At 47.3% G+C, this 22,226-nt stretch overlaps 1 protein-coding gene across 2 annotated transcripts in view; it reads left to right on the top strand.

Moving 5' to 3' along the window:
• fgd1 (FYVE, RhoGEF and PH domain containing 1) overlaps positions 1–22,022 on the top strand; it is a 141,735-nt gene extending 119,713 nt beyond the window's left edge. For both annotated transcript variants that reach the window (XM_031794866.1, XM_031794867.1), the window contains exons 14-17: positions 10,022–10,150; positions 10,843–11,001; positions 17,574–17,720; positions 21,574–22,022. In XM_031794866.1, coding sequence (XP_031650726.1) covers positions 10,022–10,150; positions 10,843–11,001; positions 17,574–17,720; positions 21,574–21,843 — 705 coding nt within the window. In that variant the 3' untranslated portion in view covers positions 21,844–22,022. The remainder of the gene's footprint in view (positions 1–10,021; positions 10,151–10,842; positions 11,002–17,573; positions 17,721–21,573) is intronic.
• The last annotated feature ends 204 nt before the right edge of the window (positions 22,023–22,226 follow it).

The following is a 22,226-nucleotide window of genomic DNA, read 5'->3' on the forward strand; positions in this document are numbered from 1 at the left end:
CTAACCCCAGCATAGCCCCTATCCCCTAGCATCTAACCCCTATCCCCTAGCATCTAACCCCAGCATAGCCCCTATCCCCTAGCATCGAACCCCTATCCCTAGCATCTAACACCAGCATAGCCCCTATCCCCTAGCATCTAACCCCAGCATAACCCTTAACCCCAGCATAGCCCCTATCCCCTAGCATCTAACCCCAGCATAACCCTTAACCCCCAGCATAGCCCCTATCCCCTAGCATCTAACCCCTATCCCCTAGCATCTAACACCAGCATAGCCCCTATCCCCTAGCATCTAACCCCAGCATAGCCCCTATCCCCTAGCATCTAACACCAGCATAGCCCCTATCCCACAGCATAGCCCCTATCCCCTAGCATAGCCCCTATCCCCTAGCATAGCCCCTATCCCTTAGCATCTAACCCCAGCATAGCCCCTATCCCCTAGCATCTAACACCAGCATAGCCCCTATCCCCCAGCATAGCCCCTATCCCCTAGCATAGCCCCTATCCCCTAGCATAGCCCCTATCCCCTAGCATAGCCCCTATCCCCTAGCATAGCCCCTATCCCCTAGCATAGCCCCTATCCCCTAGCATAGCCCCTATCCCCTAGCATCTAACACCAGCATAGCCCCTATCCCCTAGCATAGCCCCTATCCCCTAGCATAGCCCCTATCCCCTAGCATAGCCCCTATCCCCTAGCATAGCCCCTATCCCCTAGCATCTAACACCAGCATAGCCCCTATCCCCTAGCATCTAACACCAGCATAGCCCCTATCCCCTAGCATAGCCCCTATCCCCTAGCATAGCCCCTATCCCCTAGCATAGCCCCTATCCCCTAGCATCTAACACCAGCATAGCCCCTATCCCCTAGCATAGCCCCTATCCCCTAGCATCTAACACCAGCATAGCCCCTATCCCCTAGCATCTAACACCAGCATAGCCCCTATCCCCTAGCATCTAACCCCAGCATAGCCCCTATCCCCTAGCATCTAACCCCAGCATAGCCCCTATCCCCTAGCATCTAACACCAGCATAGCCCCTATCCCCTAGCATCTAACACCAGCATAGGCCCTATCCCCTAGCATCTAACACCAGCATAGCCCCTATCCCCTAGCATCTAACACCAGCATAACCCTTAACCCCTAGCATCTAACACCAGCATAACCCTTAACCCCTAGCATCTAACACCAGCATAGCCCCTATCCCCTAGCATCTAACACCAGCATAGCCCCTATCCCCTAGCATCTAACACCAGCATAGCCCCTATCCCCTAGCATCTAACACCAGCATATCCCCTAGCATCTAACCCCAGCATAGCCCCTATCCCCTAGCATCTAACCCCTATCCCCTAGCATCTAACCCCAGCATAGCCCCTATCCCCTAGCATCGAACCCCTATCCCCTAGCATCTAACCCCAGCATAGCCCCTATCCCCTAGCATCTAACCCCAGCATAGCCCCGTGCTTCTACACCTGCATTGCTTGCTGTTTGGGGTTTTAGGCTGGGTTTCTGTACAGCACTTTGAGATATCAGCTGATGTACGAAGGGCTATATAAATACATTTGATTTGATTTGATTTATCCCCTAGCATCTAACACCAGCATAGCCCCTATCCCCTAGCATAGCCCCTATCCCCTAGAATAGCCCCTATCCCCTAGCCTATAACCCCAGTATAACCCCTAACCCCCTAGCATCTAACCCCAGCATAGCCCCTATCCCCTAGCATCTAACACCAGCATAACCCTTAACCCCTAGCATAGCCCCTATCCCCTAGCATCTAACCCCAGCATAACCCTTAACCCCTAGCATCTAACACCAGCATAGCCCCTATCCCCTAGCATCTAACACCAGCATAGCCCCTATCCCCTAGCATCTAACACCAGCATAGCCCCTATCCCCTAGCATCTAACCCCAGCATAACCCTTAACCCCTAGCATCTAACACCAGCATAGCCCCTATCCTCTAGCATCTAACACCAGCATAGCCCCTATCCCCTAGCATCTAACCCCAGCATAGCCCCTATCCCCTAGCATCTAACCCCAGCATAGCCCCTATCCCCTAGCATCTAACACCAGCATAGCCCCTATCCCCTAGCATCTAACCCCAGCATAGCCCCTATCCCCTAGCATAGCCCCTATCCCCTAGCATCTAACCCCAGCATAACCCTTAACCCCCAGCATAGCCCCTATCCCCTAGCATCTAACACCAGCATAGCCCCAATCCCCTAGCATCTAACACCAGCATAGCCCCTATCCCCTAGCATCTAACCCCAGCATAGCCCCTATCCCCTAGCATCTAACCCCTATCCCCTAGCATCTAACACCAGCATAGCCCCTATCCCCTAGCATCTAACACCAGCATAGCCCCTATCCCCTAGCATCTAACACCAGCATAGCCCCTATCCCCTAGCATAGCCCCTATCCCCTAGCATCTAACACCAGCATAGCCCCTATCCCCTAGCATCTAACACCAGCATAGCCCCTATCCCCTAGCATCTAACCCCAGCATAGCCCCTATCCCCTAGCATCTAACCCCTATCCCCTAGCATCTAACACCAGCATAGCCCCTATCCCCTAGCATCTAACCCCTATCCCCTAGCATCTAACCCCAGCATAGCCCCTATCCCCTAGCATCTAACCCCAGCATAGCCCCTATCCCCTAGCATCTAACCCCAGCATAGCCCCTATCCCCTAGCATCTAACCCCTAGCATAGCCCCTATCCCCTAGCATCTAACACCAGCATAGCCCCTATCCCCTAGCATCTAACACCAGCATAGCCCCTATCCCCTAGCATCTAACACCAGCATAGCCCCTATCCCCTAGCATAGCCCCTATCCCCTAGCCTATAACCCCAGTATAACCCCTAACCCCCTAGCATCTAACCCCAGCATAGCCCCTATCCCCTAGCATCTAACACCAGCATAACCCTTAACCCCTAGCATAGCCCCTATCCCCTAGCATCTAACCCCAGCATAACCCTTAACCCCTAGCATCTAACACCAGCGTAGCCCCTATCCCCTAGCATCTAACACCAGCATAGCCCCTATCCCCTAGCATCTAACACCAGCATAGCCCCTATCCCCTAGCATCTAACACCAGCATAGCCCCTATCCCCTAGCATCTAACCCCAGCATAGCCCCTATCCCCTAGCATCTAACCCCAGCATAGCCCCTATCCCCTAGCATCTAACCCCAGCATAGCCCCTATCCCCTAGCATCTAACCCCAGCATAGCCCCTATCCCCTAGCATCTAACACCAGCATAGCCCCTATCCCCTAGCATCTAACACCAGCATAGCCCCTATCCCCTAGCATCTAACACCAGCATAGCCCCTATCCCCTAGCATAGCCCCTATCCCCTAGCATAGCCCCTATCCCCTAGCCTATAACCCCAGTATAACCCCTAACCCCCTAGCATCTAACCCCAGCATAGCCCCTATCCCCTAGCATCTAACACCAGCATAGCCCCTATCCCCTAGCATCTAACACCAGCATAGCCCCTATCCCCTAGCATCTAACACCAGCATAGCCCCTATCCCCTAGCATCTAACCCCAGCATAGCCCCTATCCCCCAGCATAGCCCCTATCCCCTAGCATAGCCCCTATCCCCTAGCATAGCCCCTATCCCCTAGCATCTAACACCAGCATAGCCCCTATCCCCTAGCATCTAACACCAGCATAGCCCCTATCCCCTAGCATCTAACACCAGCATAGCCCCTATCCCCTAGCATCTAACCCCAGCATAGCCCCTATCCCCTAGCATCTAACACCAGCATAGCCCCTATCCCCTAGCATCTAACACCAGCATAGCCCCTATCCCCTAGCATCTAACCCCAGCATAGCCCCTATCCCCTAGCATCTAACCCCTAGCATAGCCCCTATCCCCTAGCATCTAACACCAGCATAGCCCCTATCCCCTAGCATCTAACACCAGCATAGCCCCTATCCCCTAGCATAGCCCCTATCCCCTAGCCTATAACCCCAGTATAACCCCTAACCCCCTAGCATCTAACCCCAGCATAGCCCCTATCCCCTAGCATCTAACACCAGCATAACCCTTAACCCCTAGCATAGCCCCTATCCCCTAGCATCTAACCCCAGCATAACCCTTAACCCCTAGCATCTAACACCAGCATAGCCCCTATCCCCTAGCATCTAACACCAGCATAGCCCCTATCCCCTAGCATCTAACACCAGCATAGCCCCTATCCCCTAGCATCTAACACCAGCATAGCCCCTATCCCCTAGCATCTAACCCCCAGCATAGCCCCTATCCCCTAGCATCTAACACCAGCATAGCCCCTATCCCCTAGCATCTAACACCAGCATAACCCTTAACCTCTAGCATCGAACACCAGCATAGCCCCTATCCCCTAGCATCTAACCCCAGCATAGCCCCTATCCCCTAGCATCTAACCCCTATCCCCTAGCATCTAACACCAGCATAGCCCCTATCCCCTAGCATCTAACCCCAGCATAGCCCCTATCCCCTAGCATCTAACCCCTAGCATAGCCCCTATCCCCCAGCATAGCCCCTATCCCCTAGCATCTAACCCCTATCCCCTAGCATCTAACACCAGCATAGCCCCTATCCCCTAGCATCTAACCCCAGCATAGCCCCTATCCCCTAGCATCTAACCCCTATCCCCTAGCATCTAACACCAGCATAGCCCCTATCCCCTAGCATCTAACACCAGCATAGCCCCTATCCCCTAGCATCTAACACCAGCATAGCCCCTATCCCCTAGCATCTAACACCAGCATAGCCCCTATCCCCTAGCATAGCCCCTATCCCCTAGCATAGCCCCTATCCCCTAGCCTATAACCCCAGTATAACCCCTAACCCCCTAGCATCTAACCCCAGCATAGCCCCTATCCCCTAGCATCTAACACCAGCATAGCCCCTATCCCCTAGCATCTAACACCAGCATAGCCCCTATCCCCTAGCATCTAACACCAGCATAGCCCCTATCCCCTAGCATCTAACACCAGCATAGCCCCTATCCCCTAGCATCTAACCCCAGCATAGCCCCTATCCCCTAGCATCTAACACCAGCATAGCCCCTATCCCCTAGCATCTAACACCAGCATAGCCCCTATCCCCTAGCATCTAACACCAGCATAGCCCCTATCCCCTAGCATCTAACATCAGCATAGCCCCTATCCCCTAGCATCTAACACCAGCATAGCCCCTATCCCCTAGCATCTAACCCCAGCATAACCCCTATCCCCTAGCATCTAACCCCAGCATAGCCCCTATCCCCTAGCATCTAACCCCAGCATAGCCCCTATCCCCTAGCATCTAACCCCTAGCATAGCCCCTATCCCCTAGCATCTAACACCAGCATAGCCCCTATCCCCTAGCATCTAACACCAGCATAGCCCCTATCCCCTAGCATCTAACACCAGCATAGCCCCTATCCCCTAGCATCTAACACCAGCATAGCCCCTATCCCCTAGCATCTAACACCAGCATAACCCTTAACCCCTAGCATCTAACACCAGCATAGCCCCTATCCCCTAGCATCTAACACCAGCATAGCCCCTATCCCCTAGCATCTAACCCCAGCATAGCCCCTATCCCCTAGCATAGCCCCTATCCCCTAGCATCTAACACCAGCATAGCCCCTATCCCCTAGCATCTAACACCAGCATAACCCTTAACCCCTAGCATAGCCCCTATCCCCTAGCATCTAACCCCACGTAACCCCTATCATCTGACCCCAGTATAACCCCTAACCCCAGTATAACCCCTAACCCCCTAGCCTATAACCCCAGTATAACCCATAACCCCAGTATAACCCCTAACCCCCTAGCCTATAAACCCAGTATAACCCATAACCCCTAACCCCAGTATAACCCCTAACCCCCTAGCCTATTACCCCAGTATAACCCCTAACCCCAGGATAACCACTAACTCCCTAGCCTATAACCCCAGTATAACCCCTAACCCCAGTATAACCACTAACCCCCTAGCCTATAACCCCAGTATAACCACTAACCCCAGTATAACCCCTAACCCCCTAGCCTATAACCCCAGTATAACTCCTAACCCCAGTATAACCCCTACCCCCCTAGCCTATAACCCCAGTATAACCACTAACCCCCTAGCCTATAACCCCAGTATAACCACTAACCCCCTAGCCTATAACCCCAGTATAACCCATAACCCCAGTATAACCCCTAACCCCTAGCCCATAACCCCAGTATAACCCCTACCCCCTAGCCTATAACCCCAGTATAACCCATAACCCCAGTATAACCACTAACCCCCTAGCCTATAACCCCAGTATAATCCATAACCCCAGTATAACCCCTAACCCCCTAGCCTATTACCGCATTATAACCTATAACCCCAGTATAACCTATAACCCCAGTATAACCCATAACCCCAGTATAACCCATAACCCCAGTATAACCCATAACCCCAGTATAACCACTAACCTCCTAGCCTATAACCCCAGTATAACCCCTAACCCCCTATCCTATAACCCCAGTATAACCCATAACCCCAGTATAACCCCTACCCCCTAGCCTATAACCCCAGTATAACCTATAACCCCAGTATAACCTATAACCCCAGTATAACCACTAACCCCCTAGCCTATAACCCTAGTATAACCCATAACCCCTTGCCGATAACCCCAGTATAACCCATAACCCCAGTATAACCCATAACCCCTTGCCTATAACCCCAGTATAACCCCTACCCCCCTAGCCTATAACCCCAGTATAACCACTAACCCCCTAGGCTATAACCTCAGTATAACCACTAACCCCCTAGCCTATAACCCCAGTATAACCCATAACCCCAGTATAACCCCTACCCCCCTAGCCTATAACCCCAGTATTTCCCCTACCCCCTAGCCTATAACCCCAGTATAACCCATAACCCCAGTATAACCACTAACCCCCTAGCCTATAACCCCAGTATAATCCATAACCCCAGTATAACCCCTAACCCCCTAGCCTATTACCGCATTATAACCTATAACCCCAGTATAACCTATAACCCCAGTATAACCTATAACCCCAGTATAACCCATAACCCCAGTATAACCCATAACCCCAGTATAACCACTAGCCTCCTAGCCTATAACCCCAGTATAACCCCTAACCCCTAGCCTATAACCCCAGTATAACCCATAACCCCAGTATAACCCCTACCCCCTAGCCTATAACCCCAGTATAACCTATAACCCCAGTATAACCTATAACCCCAGTATAACCACTAACCCCCTAGCCTATAACCCCAGTATAACCCATAACCCCTTGCCGATAACCCCAGTATAACCCATAACCCCAGTATAACCCATAACCCCTTGCCTATAACCCCAGTATAACCCATAACCCCAGTATAACCCATAACCCCTTGCCTATAACTCCTGTATAACCCATAACCCCTTGCCTATAACCACAGTATAACCCATAACCCCAGTATAACCCCTAACCCCAGTATAACCCATAACCCAGTATAACCCCTAACCTCCTTGCCTATAACCCCAGTATAACCCCTAACCCCAGTATAACCCCTAACCCCAGTATAACCCCTAACCCCAGTATAACCCATAACCCCAGTATAACCCCTAACCCCAGTATAACCCATAACCCCAGTATAACCCCTAACCCCAGTATAACCCATAACCCCTTGCCGATAACCCCAGTATAACCCATAACCCCAGTATAACCCATAACCCCTTGCCTATAACCCCAGTATAACCCCTACCCCCCTAGCCTATAACCCCAGTATAACCACTAACCCCCTAGGCTATAACCTCAGTATAACCACTAACCCCCTAGCCTATAACCCCAGTATAACCCATAACCCCAGTATAACCCCTACCCCCCTAGCCCATAACCCCAGTATAACCCCTAGCCTATAACCCCAGTATAACCCATAACCCCAGTATAACCACTAACCCCCTAGCCTATAACCCCAGTATAACCCATAACCCCAGTATAACCTATAACCCCAGTATAACCCATAACCCCAGTATAACCCATAACCCCAGTATAACCACTAACCTCCTAGCCTATAACCCCAGTATAACCCCTAACCCCCTAGCCTATAACCCCAGTATAACCCATAACCCCAGTATAACCCCTACCCCCTAGCCTATAACCCCAGTATAACCTATAACCCCAGTATAACCTATAACCCCAGTATAACCACTAACCCCCTAGCCTATAACCCCAGTATAACCCATAACCCTTTGCCGATAACCCCAGTATAACCCATAACCCCAGTATAACCCATAACCCCAGTATAACCCATAACCCCTTGCCTATAACTCCTGTATAACCCCTAACCTCCTTGCCTATAACCCCAGTATAACCCCTAACCCCAGTATAACCCATAACCCCAGTATAACCCATAACCCCAGTATAACCCCTAACCCCAGTATAACCCCTAACCCCAGTATAACCCATAACCCCAGTATAACCCCTAACCCCAGTATAACCCATAACCCCAGTATAACCCCTAACCCCTAACCCCAGTATAACCCATAACCCCAGTATAACCCTAACCCCAGTATAACCCCTAACCCCAGTATAACCCATAACCCCAGTATAACCCCTAACCCCAGTATAACCCATAACCCCAGTATAACCCCTAACCCCTAACCCCAGTATAACCCATAACCCCAGTATAACCCCTAACCCCAGTATAACCCCTAACCCCAGTATAACCCTTAACCCCAGTATAACCACTAACCCCCTAGCCTATAACCCCAGTATAATCCATAACCCCAGTATAACCCCTAACCCCCTAACCTATTACCGCATTATAACCTATAACCCCAGTATAACCTATAACCCCAGTATAACCTATAACCCCAGTATAACCCATAACCCCAGTATAACCCATAACCCCAGTATAACCACTAACCTCCTAGCCTATAACCCCAGTATAACCCCTAACCCCCTAGCCTATAACCCCAGTATAACCCATAACCCCAGTATAACCCCTACCCCCTAGCCTATAACCCCAGTATAACCTATAACCCCAGTATAACCTATAACCCCAGTATAACCACTAACCCCCTAGCCTATAACCCCAGTATAACCCATAACCCCTTGCCGATAACCCCAGTATAACCCATAACCCCAGTATAACCCATAACCCCTTGCCTATAACCCCAGTATAACCCATAACCCCTTGCCTATAACTCCTGTATAACCCATAACCCCTTGCCTATAACCCCAGTATAACCCATAACCCCAGTATAACCCATAACCCCAGTATAACCCATAACCCCAGTATAACCCCTAACCTCCTTGCCTATAACCCCAGTATAACCCCTAACCCCAGTATAACCCCTAACCCCAGTATAACCCCTAACCCCAGTATAACCCATAACCCCAGTATAACCCCTAACCCCAGTATAACCCCTAACCCCAGTATAACCCCTAACCCCAGTATAACCCCTAACCCCAGTATAACCCATAACCCCAGTATAACCCCTAACCCCAGTATAACCCCTAACCCCAGTATAACCCATAACCCCAGTATAACCCCTAACCCCAGTATAACCCCTAACCCCAGTATAACCCTTAACCCCAGTATAACCCATAACCATTAGGCACTTGAGTAGATGTGAAAGAGTTAAGCAGTATTCCACCTTGTTCTCTTAACACTATGACATGTCTGCCTTTCAGCTTCTGTGGCTGAAATGCCTTCCTCTGTGAGATCCTATCGCTGTCTCTTCTCTCCCTCTCTCTCGCTCTGTCTCTCTCTCATACGTCTCTCCTTCTCTCTCTCTGTCTCTCTCTCATGCGTCTCTCCTTCTCTCACTCATTCCCTCTCTCATACGTCTCTCCTTCTCTCACTCATTCCCTCTCTCATACGTCTCTCCTTCTCTCACTCATTCCCTCTCTCATATGTCTCTCCTTCTCTCACTCATTCCCTCTCTCATACTTCTCTCCTTCTCTCACTCATTCCCTCTCTCATACGTCTCTCCTTCTATCACTCATTCCCTCTCTCTCTCTCTCTCTCTGTCTATCTTCCAATCTACTTTCTCTCTCAGAATTGTTCCGAGCTGGGGAAGCGTGCCCCCACTCCGATCCGTGAGAAGGAGGTGACTCTGTGTATGAAGTGCCAGGAACCGTTCAACTCCATCACCAAGAGACGTCACCACTGCAAAGCCTGTGGACACGTATGTTTCCAATCAAATCTTGATGTTATGTACATGTGACACGTACGTCTCCAATCAAATCTTGATGTTATGTACATGTGACACGTACGTCTCCAATCAAATCTTGATGTTATGTACATGTGACACGTACGTCTCCAATCAAATCATGATGTTATGTACATGTGACATGTACGTCTCCAATCAAATCTTGATGTTATGTACATGTGACATGTATGTTTCCAATCAAGTCATGATGTCATGTACAAGTGACCATATTAACAGTCAGTCGCTCTACTCCTGAAGACACGACTCAATATTAAAAACTCTTGATTTAAAAAGGTTTTCATATATATATAAAATTAAGATCTTGATCACTATTGAGTGAGAGTTTTGGGTTTTGGGCTGTACCTTGACTCTCATTGGTTGAAATGTTGTCTCCCCCCCCTCCCCCAACAAGCGAACTCCTTCCATGTCTCCAGTCAACTGCTGAGAAATTAGGGTTGAGTCTCTTGCTCAATACTCAATCAAGAGTTTTTTTTAAATTGAGTGAGTTGTTCCTATTTGTTCTGAAATTGAAGATGATGCACCTAATTTTCCATCAATGGCCTGTCGTCAGTGAACTGCTTCTTGTCTCCTACACCTGAGCTCTCTGTGTATCCCAGGTGTAATGCATATTAATATGGAGGTACACCTCCTCTCTCTGTGTATCCCAGGTGGTGTGTGGAAAGTGTTCAGAGTTCAGGGCCCGTCTGCTCTACGACAACAACAGGGCTAACAGGGTGTGCATCGACTGCTACACAACCCTAGTGGGGGTTCCCCCCTCCCCCGCCAGCCTGACAAGCAGCGCATACAGAAGACGGTCAATACTAGAGGTACATAACAGGATCCTGACTGCCGTAGAAAAAGGGATACTTCTGGATTTGATCTACTTCCACAGGGTCAGATTAACTTTTGGATACCATTTTCATGTATCTCTGTCCAGTATGAAGAAAGTTAGAGGGAGTTTTACGACTCAATGCCAGCTAGCGACCCAATGCTAACTAGCGACCCAATGCTAACTAGCGACCCAATGCTAACTAGCGATCCAATGCTAACTAGCGAACCAATGCTAAATAGCGACCCAATGCTAAGTAGCGACCCAATGCTAACTAGCGATCCAATGCTAACTAGCGAACCAATGCTAAATAGCGACCCAATGCTAAGTAGCGACCCAATGCTAACTGGCGTTAGTACAAAAGACTGTAAGTCGATGGGATCAGCTAGCAGGTGATAATAGAGGTGATAATGGCGGCGGAGAAGAAGGCAGACGTTTTACTGGCCCCCAACCAATTGTGTTTTTCATTTGTTTATTTGTGTTGTTTGTAACTTATTTTTTTACTTATTTTGTACATAATGTTGCCGCTACCGTCTCTTCTGACCGAAAATAACTTCTGCACATCAGGACTGTGATGACTCACCACGGACTGGCAGAATCCTTTTTCCTTTACTGAGTCTTGACGAGGCCGATGCGAACGATATACTGCTTTCTCAGGAACAGGCCCAGATCCCCGTGATTTGCGTGAAGAGGAGGCTGAGAAAAAGGGGAAAGAGGGCGGGCTGTCTTCTGAGAATTCGTAGGCGATCGTAGGCTAATTTGTAGACTTCTTTCCATTCTGCTCGCAAACTTGCAATCTTTGGAGAATAAAATTGATGACCTACACTCAAGATTAAACTACCAACGGGACATTCACAACTGTAATATCTTATGCTTCACGGAGCCGTGGCTGAACGACGACATTATTAACATACAGCTGGCTGGTTATACGCTGTACCAGCAGGATAGAACAGCGGCGTCTGGTAAGACAAGGGGCGGCGGTCTATGTATTTTTGTAAATAACAGCTGGTGCACGATATCTAAGGAAGTCTCGAGGTTTTGCTCGCCTGAGGTAGAGTATCTCATGATAAGCTGTAGACCACACTATCAACCTAGAGAGTTTTCATCTGTATTTTTCGTAGCTGTTTACATACCACCACTGTCAGAGGCTGGCACTAAGACAGTATTGAATGAGCTGTATTACGCCATAAGCAAACAAGAAGACGCCCAGAGGCAGCGCTCCTAGTAGCCGGGGACTTTAATGCAGGGAAACTTAAATCTGATTTACCTCATTTCTATTAACATGTTAAATGTGCAACCAGAGAGAAAAAAAAACTCTGGACCACCTTTACTCCACACACACATACAAAACTCTCCCTCACCCTCCATTAAAGTAGGAAGCACCAGTGACTAGATCAATAAAAAAAGTGGTCAGATGAAGTAGATGCTATGCTACAGGACTGTTTTGCTAGCACAGACTGAAATATGTTCCTGGATTCCTCCGATGGCATTGAGGAGTACACCGCATTAGTCATTGGCTTTGTCAATAAGTGCATCGATGACGTCGTCCCCACGGTGACCGTACGTACATACCCCAACCAGAAGCCATGGATTACAGGCAACATCTGCATTGAGCTAAAGGGTAGAGCAGCCGTTTTCAAGGAGCGGGACTCTAACCCGTAAGCTTATAAGAAATCCCGCTATGCCCTCAGACGACCCAGCAAACAAGCAAAACGTCAATACAGGACTAAGATCGAATCATGCTACACCGGCTCTGACGCTCGTCTGATGTGGCAGGGCTTGCAAACCATTACAGACCACAAAGGGAAGCACAGCCGAGAGCTGCCCAGTGACACAAGACTTCGAGACGAGCTAAACTACCTCTATGCTCGCTTCAAGACACATAACACTGAAACATGCATGAGAGCACCAGCTGTTCCAGGAGACTGTGTGATCACGCTCTCCGCAGCCGATGTGAGTAAGACAGGTCAACATTCACAATGCCGAAGGGCCAGACGGATTACCAGGAGGTGTACTGTGAGCATGCGCTGACCAACTGGCAAGTGTCTTAACTGACATTTTCAACCTCTCCCTGTCCGAGTCTAATACCAACATGTTTTAAGCAGACCACCATAGTGCCTGTGCCCAAGAACACTAAGGTAACCTGCCTAAATGACTACTGACCCGGGGCACTCACGTCTGTAGCCATGAAGTGCTTTGAAAGGCTGGTAATGGCTCACAGCAACACCATTATTCCAGAAACCATAGACCCACTCCAATTTGCATACCGACCCAACAGATCCATAGATAACGCATTCTATATTGCACTCAACACTGCCCTTTCCCACCGGGACAAAAGGAACACCTATGTGAGAATGCTAATCATTGACTACAGCTCAGTGTTCAATACCATAGTGCCCTCAAAGCTCATCAATAAGCTAAGGACCCTGGGACTAAACACCTCCCTCTGCAACTGGATTCTGGACTTCCTGGAGGGCCGCCCCCAGGTGGTGAGGGTAGGCAACCACACAACTGTGACGCTGATCCTCAACACTGGGACCCCTCAGGGGTGTGTGCTTAGTCCCTTCCTGTACTCCCTGTTCACTCATGACTGCACGGCCAGGCACGACTCCAACACCATTATTAAGTAGGTCTGATCACCGACAACGACGAGACAGCCTATCGGTAGGAGGTCAGAGACCTGGCCGTGTGGTGCCAGGACAACAACCTCTCCCTCAATGTGATCAATACAAAGGAGAAGATTGTGGACTACAAGAAAAATAGGACCCTTATTCTCATCGACAGGGCTGCATGGAGCAGGTTGAGAGCTTCAAATTCCTTGGTGTCCACATCACCAACAAACTAACATGGTCCAAGCACAACATGACAGTCGTGACAGGGCACGACAAAACCTATTTCCCCTCAGGAAACTGAAAAGATTTGTCATGGGTCCTCAGATCCTCAAAAGGTTCTACAGCTGCACCATCAAGAGCACCGTGACTGGTTGCGTCACTGCCTGGTATGGCAACTGCTCAGCCTCCGCCCAGTAGGGCCACCAAGCTTCCTGCCACCCAGGACCTCTATACCAGACGGTGTCAGGGGAAGGCCCTAAAAAAAACTCCAGACACCCTAGTCATAGACTGTTCTCTCTGCTACCACACGGCAAATGGTACCGGAGTGCCAAGTCTGGGTCCAAGAGGCTTCTAAACAGCTTCTACCCCCAAGCCATAAAACTCCTGAACACCTAAACAAATGACCACCCAGACAATTTTCATTGCCCCTCCCCTCTTTTACACTGCTGCTACTCTCTGTTGTTATCATCTATGAATAGTCACTTAAATAACTCTACCTACATGTACATATTACCTCAACTAACTGGTGCCCTCCGCACATTGACTCTGTACTGGTAACCCCTGTATATAGTCTCCACATTGACTCTGTACTGGTACCCCCTGTATATAGCCTCCACATTGACTCTGTACTGGTAACCCCTGTATATAGCCTCCACATTGACTCTGTACCGTAACACCCTGTATATAGCCTCCACATTGACTCTGTACCGTAACACCCTGTATATAGCCTCCACATTGACTCTGTACCGTAACACCCTGTATATAGCCTCCACATTGACTCTGTACCGTAACACCCTGTATATAGCCTCCACATTGACTCTGTACCGTAACACCCTGTATATAGCCTCCACATTGACTCTGTACCAGTACCCCCCCTGTATATAGCCTCCACATTGACTCTGTACCGGTACCCCCTGTATATAGCCTCCACATTGACTCTGTACCAGTACCCCCCATTTATATAGCCTCCACATTGACTCTGTACCAGGACCCCCCTGTATATAGCCTCCACATTGACTCTGTACCAGTACCCCCCTGTATATAGCCTCCACATTGACTCTGTACCAGTACCCCCCTGTATATAGCCTCCACATTGACTCTGTACCAGTACCCCCTGTATATAGCCTCCACATTGACTCTGTACCAGTACCCCCTGTATATAGCCTCCACATTGACTCTGTACCAGTACCCCCCTGTATATAGCCTCCACATTGACTCTGTACCAGTACCCCCCTGTATATAGCCTCCACATTGACTCTGTACCAGTACCCCCTGTATATAGCCTCCACATTGACTCTGTACCGTAATACCCTGTATATAGCCTCCACATTGACTCTGTACCGTAATACCCTGTATATAGCCTCCACATTGACTCTGTACCGTAATACCCTGTATATAGCCTCCACATTGACTCTGTACCGGTACCCCCTGTATATAGTCTCCACATTGACTCTGTACCGTAATACCCTGTATATAGCCTCCACATTGACTCTGTACCGTAATACCCTGTATATAGCCTCCACATTGACTCTGTACCGTAATACCCTGTATATAGCCTCCACATTGACTCTGTACCGGTACCCCCTGTATATAGTCTCCACATTGACTCTGTACCGGTACCCCCTGTATATAGTCTCCACATTGACTCTGTACCGGTACCCCCTGTATATAGCCTCCACATTGACTCTGTACCGTAATACCCTGTATATAGCCTCCACATTGACTCTGTACCGTAATACCCTGTATATAGCCTCCACATTGACTCTGTACCGGTACCCCCTGTATATAGTCTCCACATTGACTCTGTACCGGTACCCCCTGTATATAGTCTCCACATTGACTCTGTACCGGTACCCCCTGTATATAGTCTCCACATTGACTCTGTACCAGTACCCCCCTGTATATAGTCTCCACATTGACTCTGTACCAGTACCCCCTGTATATAGCCTCCACATTGACTCTGTACCGTAATACCCTGTATATAGCCTCCACATTGACTCTGTACCGTAATACCCTGTATATAGCCTCCACATTGACTCTGTACCGTAATACCCTGTATATAGCCTCCACATTGACTCTGTACCGGTACCCCCTGTATATAGTCTCCACATTGACTCTGTACCGGTACCCCCTGTATATAGTCTCCACATTGACTCTGTACCGGTACCCCCTGTATATAGCCTCCACATTGACTCTGTACCGTAATACCCTGTATATAGCCTCCACATTGACTCTGTACCGTAATACCCTGTATATAGCCTCCACATTGACTCTGTACCGGTACCCCCTATATATAGTCTCCACATTGACTCTGTACCGGTACCCCCTGTATATAGTCTCCACATTGACTCTGTACCGTAATACCCTGTATATAGCATCCACATTGACTCTGTACCGTAATACCCTGTATATAGCCTCCACATTGACTCTGTACCGGTACCCCCTGTATATAGCCTCCACATTGACTCTGTACCGTAATACCCTGTATATAGCATCCACATTGACTCTGTACCGGTACCCCCCTGTATATAGCCTCCACATTGACTCTGTACTGGTACCCCCTGTATATAGTCTCCACATTGACTCTGTACCGTAATACCCTGTATATAGCATCCACATTGACTCTGTACCGTAATACCCTGTATATAGCCTCCACATTGACTCTGTACCGTAATACCCTGTATATAGCCTCCACATTGACTCTGTACCGGTACCCCCTGTATATAGCCTCCACATTGACTCTGTACCGTAATACCCTGTATATAGCATCCACATTGACTCTGTACCGTAATACCCTGTATATAGCCTCCACATTGACTCTGTACCGTAATACCCTGTATATAGCCTCCACATTGACTCTGTACCGGTACCCCCTGTATATAGCCTCCACATTGACTCTGTACCGTAATACCCTGTATATAGCATCCACATTGACTCTGTACCGGTACCCCCTGTATATAGCCTCCACATTGACTCTGTACCGGTACCCCCTGTATATAGCCTCCACATTAACTCTGTACCGGTACCCCCTGTATATAGCCTCCACATTGACTCTGTACCGTAATACCCTGTATATAGCCTCCACATTGACTCTGTACCGTAATACCCTGTATATAGTCTCGCTATTGTTATTTTACTGCTGCTCTTTAATTACTCTGTGTTTTTTTCTTATTCTTAGCCGTATTTTTTTTTAAACTGCATTGTTGGGGATCATAAGGGGCTCGTAAGGGGCTCGTAAGGGGCTTTGTAAGGGGCTCTTAAGGGGCCCGTAAGGGGCTCGTAAGGGGCTCGTAAGGGGCTTTGTAAGGGGCTCTTAAGGGGCCCGTAAGGGGCTCGTAAGGGGCTCGTAAGGGGCTCGTAAAGGGGGCTCTTAAGGGGCCCGTAAGTAAGCATTTCACTGTAAGGTCTACACCTGTTGCATGTGACTAGTAAAATGTTATTTTATTTGATGTGCTGTAGGCCCATGGTCAAATGCATTTATGTCAAATACTTTCCACATTTTTTAAATCGTACTTAAAAAGAACAAGGGAAGACAAGAGGATAGAAATATATGAAATAGAACAGTATTCTAGAGTCCGGGCCTTTTGTCAGGGATAAAACACTACGCTTGTGGAAAATAAGACCAAGCTGCACAACATTAACGGAGAGTGGTCTCTAACGCAGTGTGTGTGTGTGTGTGTGTCTGTGTGTGTGTGTGTGTGTGTCTGTGTCTGTGTGTGTGTGTGTGTGTGGTCTACAGAAACAGGCGTCGGTGGCAGCAGAGAACAGTGTGATGTGTAGCTTCCTCCACCACATGGAGAAGGGAGCAGGCAGAGGCTGGCAGAAAGCCTGGTTTGTCATCCCAGAGAATGAACCACTGGTGCTGTACATATACGGTGCTCCTCAGGTGAGATGACCTGTTATTACAACCCTATTAGACTGTTATAACACCCCTATTAACCTGTTATAACACCCCTATTAACCTGTTATAACACCCCTATTAACCTGTTATAACACCTCTATTAACCTGTTATAACACCCCCTATTAACCTGTTATTAGCCCCTATTAACCTGTTATAACACCCCCTATTAACCTGTTATAACACCCCTATTAACCTGTTATAACACCCCCTATTAACCTGTTATAACACCCCCTATTAACCTGTTATTAGCCCCTATTAACCTGTTATAACACCCCCTATTAACCTGTTATAACACCCCTATTAACCTGTTATAACACCTCTATTAACCTGTTATAACACCTCTATTAACCTGTTATAACACCCCCCTATTAACCTGTTATTAGCCCCTATTAACCTGTTATAACACCCCTATTAACCTGTTATAACACCTCTATTAACCTGTTATAACACCCCCTATTAACCTGTTATTACACCCCTATTAACCTGTTATTAGCCCCTATTAACCTGTTATTACACCCCTATTAACCTGTTATTACACCCCTATTAACCTGTTATAACACCCCTATTAGACTGTTATAACAGCCCTATTAACCTGTTATAACACCCCTATTAACCTGTTAAAACACCCCTATTAGACTGTTATTACACCCATATTAACATGTTGTTACACCCCTATTAGACTGTTATTACACCCCTATTAGACTGTTATTACACCCCTATTAGACTCTTATTACACCCCTATTAGACTGTCATTACACCCCTATTAGACTGTTATTATACTGTTATTACACCCCTATTAGACTGTTATTATACTGTTATTACACCCCTATTAGACTGTTATTATACTGTTATTACACCCCTATTAGACTGTTATTAGACTGTTATTACACCCCTATTAGACTGTTATTACACCCCTATTAGACTGTTATTACACCCCTATTAGACTGTCATTACACCCCTATTAGACTGTCATTACACCCCTATTGGACTGTTATTACACCCCTAGTAGACTGTTATTATACTGTTATTACACCCCTATTAGACTGTTATTACACCCCTATTAGACTGTTATTACACCCCTATTAGACTGTTATTATACTGTTATTACACCCCTATTAGACTGTTATTACACCCCTATTAACCTGTTATAACACCCCTATTAACCTGTTATAACACCCCTATTAGACTGTTATTACACCCCTATTAACATGTTGTTACACCCCCTATTAGACTGTTATTACACCCCTATTAGACTGTTATTACACCCCTATTAGACTGTTATTACACCCCTATTAGACTGTCATTACACCCCTATTAGACTGTTATTACACCCCTATTAGACTGTTGTTACACCCCTATTAGACTGTTATTACACCCCTATTAGACTGTTATTACACCCCTATTTGACTGTCATTACACCCCTATTAGACTGTCATTACACCCCTATTAGACTGTTATTACACCCCTAGTAGACTGTTATTATACTGTTATTACACCCCTATTAGACTGTTATTACACCCCTATTAGACTGTTATTACACCCCTATTAGACTGTCATTACACCCCTATTAGACTGTTATTACACCCCTATTAGACTGTCATTACTCCCCTATTAGACTGTTATTACACCCCTAGTAGACTGTTATTATACATGTTATTACACCCCTATTAGACTGTTATTATACTGTTATTACACCCCTATTAGACTGTTATTACACCCCTATTAGACTGTCATTACACCCATATTAGACTGTTATTACACCCCTATTAGACTGTTATTACACCCCTATTAGACTGTCATTACACCCCTATTAGACTGTTATTATACTGTTATTACACCCCTATTAGACTGTTATTATACTGTTATTACACCCCTATTAGACTGTTATTATACTGTTATTACACCCCTATTAGACTGTTATTATACTGTTATTACACCCCTATTAGACTGTTATTACACCCCTATTAGACTGTTATTACACCCCTATTAGACTGTCATTACACCCCTATTAGACTGTTATTACACCCCTATTAGACTGTCATTACACCCCTATTAGACTGTTATTATACTGTTATTACACCCCTATTAGACTGTTATTATACTGTTATTACACCCCTATTAGACTGTTATTATACTGTTATTACACCCCTATTAGACTGTTATTATACTGTTATTACACCCCTATTAGACTGTTATTAGACTGTTATTACACCCCTATTAGACTGTTATTACACCCATATTAGACTGTTATTACACCCCTATTAGACTGTTATTACACCCCTATTAGACTGTCATTACACCCCTATTAGACTCTTATTACACCCCTAGTAGACTGTTATTACACCCCTAGTAGACTGTTATTACACCCCTATTAGACTGTTATTACACCCCTATTAGACTGTTATTACACCCCTATTAGACTTATTACACCCCTATTAGACTGTTATTACACCCCTATTAGACTGTTATTACACCCCTAGTAGACTGTTATTAGACTGTTATTACACCCCTATTAGACTGTTATTACACCCCTATTAGACTGTTATTACACCCCTATTAGACTGTTATTACACCCCTAGTAGACTGTTATTACACCCCTATTAGACTGTTATTACACCCCTATTTGACTGTCATTACACCCCTATTAGACTGTCATTACACCCCTATTAGACTGTCATTACACCCCTATTAGACTGTTATTACACCCCTATTAGACTGTTATTACACCCCTATTAGACTTATTACACCCCTATTAGACTGTTATTACACCCCCTATTAGACTGTTATTACACCCCTAGTAGACTGTTATTAGACTGTTATTACACCCCTATTAGACTGTTATTACACCCCTATTGGACTGTTATTACACCCCTATTATACTGTTATTACACCCCTAGTAGACTGTTATTACACATGTTATTACATAATATAGTTACACAGACTTCAATTACTTTAAACAACACAACAAAAGGAGAAAGCGTTTAAAAAACATAGCAATGTACTTTGGATTTGGAACATTCACCCAAGTCTGTCATCTCTCTCTGTCATCTCTGTCCTCTCTCTCTCTGTCATCTCTGTCTGTCCTCTCTGTCTGTCATCTCTGTCCTCTCTCTCTGTCTGTCATCTCTGTCCTCTCTCTCTCTCTGTCATCTCTGTCCTCTCTCTCTCTCTGTCATCTCTGTCTCTCTCTCTGTCATCTCTGTCTGTCATCTCTGTCCTCTCTCTCTATCCTCTCGCTCTGTTCTCTCTCTCTGTCCTCTCGCTCTGTTCTCTCTCTCTGTCCTCTCGCTCTGTTCTCTCTCTCTGTCCTCTCTGTCTGTCCTGTCCTCTCTGTCTGTCCGCTCTCTCTGTCCTCTCTGTCTGTCTGTCCTCTCTCTTTGTCCTCTCTGTCTGTCCTTCCCTCTCTTTGTCCTCTCTTTCTGTCCTCTCTGTCTGTCTGTCCTCTCTCTCTGTCCTCTCTGTCTGTCCCGTCCTCTCTCTTTGTCCTCTCTGTCTGCCCTGTCCTCTCTCTCTGCCCTCTCTTTCCATCCTCTCGCTCTGTTCTCTCTCTGACCTCTCTTTGTCCTCTCTGACTGTCTGTCCTCTCTCTTTGTCCTCTCTGTCTGCCCTGTACTCTCTCTCTGTCCTCTCGCTCTGTCTGTCCTCTCTCTTTGTCCTCTCGCTCTGTTCTCTCTCTGTCTACCTGTCCTCTCTGTCTGGCCTCTCCTCTCTGTCTGGCCTCTCCTCTCTCTTTGTCCTCTCTGTCCTGTCCTCTCTCTTTGTCCTCTCTGTCTGTCCTCTGTCTGTCCTCTTTGTCTGCACTCTCTGTTCTGCCCTCTTCCTCCCATGTGTACCCAGGATGTGAAAGCCCAGCGCTCTGTACCCCTGATTGGCTTCGAGGTCTCCCTTCCTGAGTCATGTGACCGCCTGGAACGCCGCTTTGCCTTCAAAATCAGCCAATCCCACCTTACGCTCTACTTCAGTGCCGATGGGGAGGAGCTACAGCGCCGCTGGATAGAGGTCCTATCACGCGCAGGGAGAGGGGAGGAGCTCCAGGCTCATGGTTCAATTACAGAGGCCCTAGAGGAGGAAGGGGAGGAGACTGCAACCTCGGGAGAGAATACATGATTGATTTTGAGGCGTACAATCAATATTAGATCTGTTCTCTAAAGACACAAAACTACAAACTGTACAGAACATGAGCAGCACACACAGTTTAAAACTCACACACACACACAGGTTGACACACACAGGTACACACACACACAAACTCACACACACACACAGGTTGACACACACAGGTACACACACACACAAACTCACACACACACACAGGTTGACACACACAGGTACACACACACACAAACTCACACACACACACAGGTTGACACACACAGGTACACACACACACAAACTCACACACACCTCTTTGTATTTAATGTCAGTGATCAGTCAGTTGCATGATAATATCTACAGGTCTGTTTCTCTCAGTCAGTGTATTGCTCATCAAC

This window comes from Oncorhynchus kisutch, linkage group LG17 (assembly GCF_002021735.2).
Source record: "Oncorhynchus kisutch isolate 150728-3 linkage group LG17, Okis_V2, whole genome shotgun sequence".
NCBI classification, from domain to species: Eukaryota; Metazoa; Chordata; class Actinopteri; order Salmoniformes; family Salmonidae; genus Oncorhynchus; species Oncorhynchus kisutch.